The sequence below is a fragment of the Spea bombifrons genome, chromosome 7, assembly GCF_027358695.1.
Source record: "Spea bombifrons isolate aSpeBom1 chromosome 7, aSpeBom1.2.pri, whole genome shotgun sequence".
Classification (NCBI taxonomy): domain Eukaryota; kingdom Metazoa; phylum Chordata; class Amphibia; order Anura; family Pelobatidae; genus Spea; species Spea bombifrons.
Window position 1 is genome coordinate 36,030,713 of NC_071093.1, and position 9,754 is coordinate 36,040,466.

At 40.9% G+C, this 9,754-nt stretch overlaps 1 protein-coding gene across 1 annotated transcript; it reads left to right on the top strand.

Moving 5' to 3' along the window:
• On the top strand, positions 1-9,195 carry NTAN1 (N-terminal asparagine amidase). The gene is made up of 10 exons (XM_053470954.1): positions 1-282; positions 3,307-3,409; positions 4,168-4,233; positions 4,456-4,564; positions 5,528-5,601; positions 5,944-5,997; positions 7,145-7,198; positions 7,693-7,790; positions 8,114-8,227; positions 8,608-9,195. The coding sequence occupies exons 1-10, from the start codon at positions 202-204 to the stop codon at positions 8,800-8,802; spliced, it is 948 nt and encodes a 315-aa protein (XP_053326929.1). The 5' UTR covers positions 1-201; the 3' UTR covers positions 8,803-9,195.
• The last annotated feature ends 559 nt before the right edge of the window (positions 9,196-9,754 follow it).

A 9,754-nucleotide genomic window follows, 5' to 3' on the forward strand; every position in this document is an offset into this window, starting at 1 on the left:
CCACCAATTGAAACGAGCATGTGCTCTTGTCAGAACTTCTGTCGCGGAGCATGCTGGGACGTGTAGTTTTCAGCATCGCCCGAGCCGGAATACTCACGACCTGTAAGGAATACAACTCCCAGCCTCCCGAGCGCATGCAGGCTTGTCTCGACAGAGTCGTTGTGGAGGAAGTTTGGCTGCTGTAATAGACAGTTGGCAGGTATGCCCCTGGTTATTGGCAGCCAGAGGGTGGACATCACTGAGTCCGCCGCCCGGATTGCCCGGTTACACCCCCAGCTGGAGGTAAGTGAACTGCTGGCTGTGCCAAGGGAGCGCATAAAGCATCCGGGCATCAGCTCATTACACCGTGCCGGGGATATCTCATATACCAGATCGGTATAAAGCTCTACTGTCTGATGCACAGGATCATGGCTTCCAATGTTACAATCTCTAGTTATCATAATGCACTGTACAGGGCTGCACTGTCAGCATATTATAACTAGTATATACGGTAATAACCCTTGGGGTTTATGCAGTATAGAATAGCCTTCATGGTCTGCATTGGTTGGTTGCCCCCTCCCTCCTCTTGTGTTTTTTTAAATACCCCCTGTAAGGGCTACATGTCGGAGGCCGCTTTAGAATGAAAACACCATCAGAAATCAATATGGACATATTTGTCAAGGGCTGACGTGCAGCACCCAGAATTGATAGGTAACCGGCCAATCAGGGATCTCTCCGGTAGTGATTTCTTTACTCGTTTTAGGGTCACGATGAAGACCAGAGAGCAGTCGTCTTGTGATTTGGTGGAGTTGATCTTAAAAACTACAGTCCCCTAGAGTCTAAATGAGTCTAAACTGAGGTGTTCTAGATCAGGCTTCAAGATCACTTGATAATTGCTAAATACGCTATTGTATAAATTATAATTGTTTGGAGGTCATTGATTTAAAATAAGGTAACGCATGACGTAAATCTAAGGGTTTGGGGCTTTGGACGAGTTAATTGGATTCAAATTTATTGAAAGCCACAGATAAACAAAATATTCTAAAATGTGAAATTCCCCGTGTGTTTGTGTGTCTTGGTATGTTAACGTGTGGCGTCTAGTTATGTTAGCGTGTGTTAGCGTGAGTGTCTGGGTGTGTGAGTGCCGCTCGCGAGGTCAGGCTCTGTATCTGCCGCAGAGTCCATTCTGCTTAGACTCTAATGCACTTAACTACATTTCAATTGATCCAGCTACGGAAAAGTAACTTGAGGCAGAATTCCAGTAAGTAAAGTGTATGAGCTGATCTGCATCTAGCAAAATTAATCAAAAACGGAATGAACCGCACTCCATTAAATTAAACAAAGGGTCTTGAGTAGCCCTTTAACTGTATTTTTCTGGGGCAGTTCAGCTCTTTTTGCTGCAGAAGCTCACCAGGTTTGGTCCTTGGTAATGCATGGTGACGTCGGGGATTTGAAATGCTTCTTATGTCTACAGGCGAACAGTTTATGAAATCACTGAAATTTTATTCCAGCACTCTTTAGAATTTTATACCCCTCCATGAAAAGAAATGTATTGTCATAGCCAGGGCTCAACAAACGTGGGGCTGCAGGACAGCATGGTCGCTAGAAATCACTTCCTTGTGCCTGGGGGGGGGTGCCTGGTACCAGTCTTGGTATTGCTTTTCAAGTGCCACAGTATGCCATTTCTTACCAGGAGGTTCTACAGCAGATGTAGGCGTTACTGCCGTTGGGCAACAAGTTGTGTTCTCTGGCAACCCACATGGAACATGTACCAGTTTCTCTGGTGGCCAACCATCCTAGATGGCACATTTCACTCACTGAATATCGTCCCTGTGGTTTGGGTGTATTCAGTTACTGGATACTGCAGTCATGTCGAAATGAACAGCTGTCTTGCCGCTGGCACATCTCCCAGATACAATAATGATATTTATTACAATGACTGTAACGGGGGAGAGATTGCATTTCCAGAACTATGGCTCCTGGATTCTGATGGTTCGGATGGTCTTTGGCAACTTCCAGTTCTATCAAATCAGCCAGGTGCTGGCATATATAGCTCCAAAAACTGTGTTGCACAAACACTCTTATTGTATACATCTGTACGTTGTTGAAATATAAGATAGATTGCATTAAAAAAAAGTTTTTTGTGACTAAGAAATATGTCCCATTACACGGACCCCTCTCCTTGCTGGATGCGGCCTGGACTACCCACTGACACACACACGGACTCTAACACTATACATACACCGACACACTGACACTAACACTATACATTCACTGACACACAAACACACTGACACACAAACACACTGACACTAACGCTATACATACACCGACACACAAACACACTGACACTAACACTATACATACACCGACACACAAACACACTGACACTAACACTATACATACACTGACACACTGACACTAACACTATACATACACTGACACACAAACACCCTAACCCTATACATACACTGACACACAAACATTGTACATCTGTTTTTATAGAGTAGATTTGGCAGCCCCTGGATGTAACTTAAAGAGTGAGTAAACTTTAAAAATAACTTTTAGCAACTGGTATTTTTAAGATGCACTTGGAATTGGTAGTTAGCAGCGTGCACGCTTACATTTACAGGCTGCTTTCTCTCCCCCAGCCTGCTTAAAGAATGAGCATCACCTATATAGTAAACCTTTCCTATTTACCAAGGTTGCTATCATTTTTTTCTCTGCCTTTTTAAATACATTTTTTTTGATCCTGTGTGTGTGTGTGTGTGCATATACGCAAATAAAATAAAAGTAACATAAACCTGTATGCCTTTCTGCGTTAGGGCAGTGAGGCACTTTGGCCAGGGCAGTGTAGTAATGCAAAGTCACCTTCTACAATGTCAGTATCCAGTGGGAATAGAGGTGCCCACCACAAATATGGCCTGTAGTTGGGCCGTGTGCTGTAAATGTATACACAGAATGCGGTATGTACACCAGTATGGCATCAGACGGCTTGCGGGCATTCAGGGCTCACATACCCCTGGTAACGGAAAGAAAGTTGGCTAAGAACTTCTAGCACACTGTATAGATCAATTTATTACACACACGCATATATATATATATATATATATATTTAATTATTTCTCTATGTAAACTGCGGAGAGTCTGCCAAATTCCTTTACTGCACCGGTGATTAAAAAATAAAATACCGGTAAATCTATACAATGTTAAATGAGAGACATAAAGAAATAAGATGGGTTTTAGTTATTTAATGTGAATATTTCCTAAATACACACATGCTGACGTATTCCTCTGACAGACGTCATTTTATTTTTTATTCTCTAGGAGCGAGCCAAAGCTTTAAGAAGCCAACCAACGCAGAGAATTGGACCCAAAGGTTTTTTATACGTGCAGCAAAGGGAGTTGGCCGTAACCACCCCTAATGATCGTATGTGAATTACATTTTCAATAAAAGCCTAGAATTTGATTGCCTTATATCTCTGTTCTCTATATGCCTCTGATTGCATAAGGCTTTCAAACATGGACCATAGGTCTCCGCAGCTCAAAGGGCACTTTGGGCACTTCATCAGCCACCACCCTCTTTTCTCTTTCTTTAACCAGATATAATTATGACTGCAGTGACTTAGAGAAAGAACTATCACGCACCCAGCGTTTAGCATGAATGTCTTCAAAAATTGTATATTTGTTTTTGAAGATATGTGGTTTAAGGTTGCTGTTCCACTCCGATAAACATTAACGACACTCCCTCACATTGAGCTGACCTCTCATTTTATTCTTTCATCTGAAAGTTTAATTTCGACACAAGATTTTGTGTCATGTGATAGTTAAGCAAGCCCGATAAAATTATCAATAAGTCAAAATGTTGCATAATGAAGGAATTATTTCTGGAAGTAGGTTTGACATTAATCAGTACTAGGATTTACGTTACTGATTCTGAATTTACAAAGGCATAAAATATTCAGCGATGTAAGTGGAAGGGCACCTTTAAAATTTACCCCCCCTTTCTTCAAGTATTAACTACTCTACAGAGGTTATTCTTTTAGAAACATTTTAACAGCTTTTAAGATAATTTTCCCTTAGCTCATGGACTAAACTGATACGTTTGTGATTATTTGCATGGTTTGATTGTGGTTTAATCATTTGTGCAGAATGTTGATATTCTGTGTTGCTCTTCTGTTTGAATAGGACTCATATCAGTTCTTGGGTCCGAAGACGCGACCACCTGTCACATAGTGGTGCTCAGACATACAGGTACGGTAGAGATATTGGCACGGTGCGTGGATTTCGCAGGTCATGCAGTAGCATATTTAGAAGCCATGGCTCGCTGGTCCCTTGGGTTTGTCAGACCCTGAAATAAACCCAAACTTGTGATTATATATGAAAATTAAGACCACTTATGTTACTTTTGTATTTGCATAATAATAATATTTAGCACCGCGTTTCAGTGATACAAGCTTTTTCCTCCTCTCACAGGCAGTGGAGCCACGTGCTTAGCACACTGTGATGGGTCAGATACAGAAAACGAGGTGGCAGCCATCTTTAATGCAGTCAAGTCTTTATCGCAAGCCTCACCAGATGGAAGGTATGCTTTCATTCTGTATCTCATGGCCGAGAGCAAGGTTCACACTCAAAGGCTCATACTGCTGTTGGTTTATTTATGTTGGAGCGTAACCTTAAGCCTAACCAACAGAGTGCCCCCAACATGCAGCTCCATGGCCGCCATCTATTCCACTGAGTGCCAGGATATCACATCATCGGAAGGACAGCACCAAGTACACCATCCTATGGGCCCTGTTGGGCACAGTCCTCCATAGTGTAAACAGGCCGGCTGGGAAGATCTCTCCTTGTATCCGACCTGTTGAGGCAGGGGTCACACTGGGGAGCCTGATCCCCAATAAGGTGATTTGGCACTTGACGTCCCCCTGAATCCGCCACCCTAGGCCTAGACTGAAATAGGCCGCTGCGCACAGCTTTTGGATATTTCCAAATTTTTATTTTTCAGTATTTGTTTACGATATTATTCAGATGTTTTAAAATGTGTCTCAGCAGAGTGAGGGGAGATAGTTCACTTGTCGCAGGAATCAGGAAAATGGCGGCCTCTGTATTTCAGGGGATTGCTGTCTAGAGATACACAAAATGGCTGCGTAATGCAGTGTTAAGTATAGCATGGATAAAGCTGTCCTTCCGCTTACTGCTGCTTGTATGTGATAGAATATGGTGTCCTGGCTAAATCTGTCCCCTCAGAATCAGACACAATTGGTTCCGTGTTTCAAATGTGTCAATATATTGAACATTGTTATGAGGTATAGAAGAAAGACCCTATGCATTTATTCACATTCTAAGTATTTGTGAAATATTTGTAAAAATAAAAAATACATTGAGGCTTCTCTTTGCATCTTTTCAGCCTTGAAGGGGTGAATTTAGGTATTTAACATGATGCATTGTTATGTATGTTGTCCTGTTCCCAATAAGGGATGATTACGAATGCTTACATTGAGGTGTTTTTAATAATAATGGAAGGCAATAAATCTTCTGTCTTTTTCAGGCTAGAATTGCACCTTGTTGGAGGGTTCATTGACCAAAGGTGTCTATCACAAAAACTTACAAGCCAGCTTCTTGGTAAGATACATCATTAAGTAACCCTTTAATCACCCTGGCAGGAGTGATGGGATTTTATCTCACCGATTCGTGGATGAAGGGCCAGCTCTAGTGAGCATGTGCTGCAAGAAGAGCTTAAATGGCCCTGTATAAAGCATGGTTAATCAGCGAGAATTCTTGAAGGGCCCCCCCTTGAGTGAACATTATCCAGGGCCAGCTCTGGCAAAAAGCCTTTATTTATTTTTTTGGTAGAAATAGAATTCTCCGTAACTAATTAAAAGGGAGCGTGTGAGATATTTTTAACACGTTTTTACTGATTTAAGTAGAATAACACTAACCCATTTTTTTTTTTATTTTTCGCAGAATCCTTTGATAGCCAGCCAGATGACATACATCTAGTTACATTTTGTGTCACAGGTATGACTTACATTATATTTCCTGCTGTTTTGTTGTGTCATCCCCAGCATAGCATTACCCAGGCTTAGGGCCGCAGTCCCTCTGCCGCAAAACCGTGGGGCAGATCCCCCCCTTGAATGATCAGGCTTCATGGGGCAGTTACAAGCAAGATCTCTTACCGGTCCATTTTCACTGACGGCACACCCTTCGTAGGATCCATTAAATGGTGCTACGAGCCTTTAAGACAAGGAGTGCGGCCATATGACATCATACTCCGGCACACTTTTATTTAAAAAGCCCTGTCAGACTCAATAGACCTATTACAAAAGTGATAATAGAAAATTGCAGATAACTTTAAAAGTGTCGGCATACAAAATTTACACTAAAGTGAACATTAATACAAACTGCTGCAGAATGAGAAGCAGATGCCGACAGCGAGTGTTTAAGGCTTTAACAGCCTGCCTACCTTAATACTATGTCTAGATAGAACAGCCTCTTTAGGGTAAATCAAAGTTTTTTATTGGCATTTTTGGTATTTCGAAGAAGGGAACAGAAAAAAAAGAGGGAGGGGGAACAAGGCAAAAATACACAATATCTAGGAGGCATCTCCACACAGTGCAGATAACTGGTAACAATAGTAGTAATGCGGAACAGCTGGTAGCTTAAGCGCGTAACTCGGTGCGCTTTCCAAACCAAAAAATAAGATACAATGCAATGAGAAAGCGGCCAGAGAGGGCGCGGCGGGGCATGTGTAGAGGAGAACGCTGGTCGATAGAAATGCGCCGTCGAACCTGGGCATGAGCGGAGGCCTAGCACACAAGAAGCACCAGACACACGAAGGAAAGGAAGAACAGCCTCTTTAATGCTTGTGGCCTTCTATCTGCAAATATGTATGAGTCTAAGTAGAATGGTTTATTATTTTAATGCTATAGGTGAAAACCTTCCAAACATTCCCAGTTTTCCTATTTTCTCCAAGCTCTATCGTGGGTTAAGTGTTCTCCTGTTAGATCTACCTCCTTTCTTGACCTCTGCTCATAAAGGTCTCCTTGGGGGGGCTTATATTAGTCCATTACAATGAATCCCAGTTAGAAGGTAAATGCTATGCATACATTGGTACCCGATTAAGACGTGAATACTGTAGTGACATCGGCATATTATTTTACTGTAGAATTAAATGACACGGAGGAAAATGGCATACATCTCCCAATTATATATGGTATAGGTAAGTGTTTTCTTTTTTTCTCTTTGTACATCGGAAATAAATGATCTAATGAGCGAAGGTAGTGTTATAGAGTTAGAAAAGTCCACAGTTTGTGTGAAAATGGAACAGAATATAAAGAGAAGCAAGTCAGTATGAAGGTAGGAAGAAGAGAGAATAGAATTAGAACCCCTTACCCAACTCACAAACCCATTACAAGGTCTCTGTAAAACTTTCAGGTTCTTTAAATAGGGAGCGTGACTTTGAAAGGGTCTGTTGGCTGTGTAGGCATTAAGAATATGAAGTTAAGTAAGGGCTGGGCATACCAATAGATGGGACCTCATTACAAGGGAGGAAACTCAAACAACTGATTTGTATATTTGCTCCACCGATAAGTGTCCTGCAGGAAGTTCTGTCCTGTACATGAACCTTTCCAGCCTCTTGGCATTGATCTGTATCTTATGTCCGCAGTATAAGCCATGTTAAGCATCTCATGCAATGTATACTCTTTCTCTCAGCTGTAAATGTTAAAACTGCAGAGATCTGTAAAGCAACCTTTGAAGACCGGCAGCCAGAAGAGGATTTGAGATCTGCGTACACCTTAACAGGAGGAACGGTATGACTATGTAGCTGCTAACAGAAACAATTAGCGTGGCTAATGCGGTAGAGCTAGATGCACGTGGAGACAAAGCTTGCCCTAGATAGCCGTATGCTAGCTGGGAGTAAGAGGGGAAATGGCCAGGGAGGAGCACGGTCAAATGCCACAATCTTGCCTAGAGAAAGACAAAGGTGTCCCAGAGACCTGGGGAACCAGCGCCTCCCCCGGAGACTCCGGGTCAAACCCGCACAATTCCCAGGTATGATCCCAGAATTCACATGTTATGATTTGAACCTTTTTAATATATAAAAATAAAAGCACCGTGTTCTATTTTGTTTCAGATGGTGAACATTTACAATGCAAAAACTGAACAAGTAATTATTGGGCCTTATTCCTGGATACCTTTTCCAAATATTGATTTCTGGCTGGAACAGGACGATGATCAGATCCTTGAGGTGAATATTTATGTATTAGTGAAGTGTAATAGCAAATCAAGTACTATTTGCATGGTAAAACCTTTTGATGTTTTTTTTTTTTAATATAGCAAAACAGTGTAAATCTTCATTTTTTTTTAGATAAAAACCATACCAAAAATATGGTGTTGCCAAACAAAAAAATACATTTTCAAATATTTTTAAACAAATTCCTTAATTTCTTACTGTTGTCTGTCTTGTTACAGTATGAGATGATGATGTGAATTAAGGTGGCACAACCTTGATATTTCTATATTTTTGTTTGAAGAGATAGCACTTCTTCTTTAGCTGTCGCTTGGGCATAGGTGCAGTTCATTGAATCATTGTTAATTGTGTCTCATTCGTCTTCTCTTGCTTTGCAGTGCTTTTCCACCTCTCCACTGGCAGAGCCTCCACATTTTGTTGCCCACATTAGATCAACCCTCCAGTATGTGAAGAAAAATCCACACCCTGCAAAGTCCATTTTTCCAGACAGAAAACCCCGTGTGTACAAGAAACAAGTGGATGGTTCATGGGAAAGAGTGTTTCCCGATAGCGCAGGCAAAGTGACTTTTTAAGGGCTGCTGACCGATCATTGGAATGATTTTCAACGTACGTACATCTGGCTGGCATTGTCATACTTCTTTTTCAGCTTTACATAAATATGCATTATGTTTATGGACCACTGTACTTTGTCTATGCAATTCCTTTATAATGTTTATTAAAGAAAGTTACAGGCCAGCATTTAAACGCCCTGTCTCTATGCACAATGCCTTTTAGTATAAATGGTGCGAATCAGCCATGATCATATGAAATGTAACTTGGACTATCTGCCTTTGACTGTATGATTTTGCACCAAAGTGTAAATTTTATCAGGCTTAAAATGACCAGGTGCAATATTTTGTCTCTCTCTTCATGTTTGGAAGCTGCATACTAATAGCGGTTGCAATAAAGCTGCACAGATGACTTTATGTCCAGCTGTACTCTATCTTTTCTACATTACCGTACGGGCCGGAAGATAAGCTTTCGTTACCTATTTATTTCCCTAAATTATCGATCAAACAAAAAGGTGTAATCTGAATTTAAATCCTAAAATTAGTAAACCAGACATTTAAATGCTTCCATATTTTGGCCGAATAACGCCAGGTGACCAATAATCAGGCAAAAACAATATTTCTGTAAACGGATGTTTCATTAATCCTTGCAACTTTTCGTCTCAGAGATAGAAATTTCATGTGTTACATGTAGAAAAACAATGAAAACTGCCACACAAGTTCAGATGAAACAATTATGACTTTATTTAAAGGTTAAAGTGTACACAAGTGTAATCCAAGAAACCGAAAAGTAAACCGTAGTCCACAATCTCAAATATATAAAAACAATAAAAATTAATTTGTATTAATATTTATACATAAGACTGCAAATTTCCCAAACCCTATGCCCACACTAAATTAATATAGACTTCATTGCACCAGTAAAACAGGGAAGACTCTTGGTCGTATTAGCACTTAAATCAAAAGGAAAGTTGTT

Excerpts from the sequence above, each read along its gene's own strand:
- NTAN1 (XM_053470954.1), top strand. The coding sequence starts at position 202 with ATGCCCCTGGTTATTGGCAGCCAGAGGGTGGACATCACTGAGTCCGCC. Across the intron at positions 4,565-5,527 it reads CAAGCCTCACCAGATGGAAG|GCTAGAATTGCACCTTGTTG; the intron begins GTATGCTTTCAT and ends TGTCTTTTTCAG. Across the intron at positions 7,199-7,692 it reads CCCAATTATATATGGTATAG|CTGTAAATGTTAAAACTGCA; the intron begins GTAAGTGTTTTC and ends TCTTTCTCTCAG.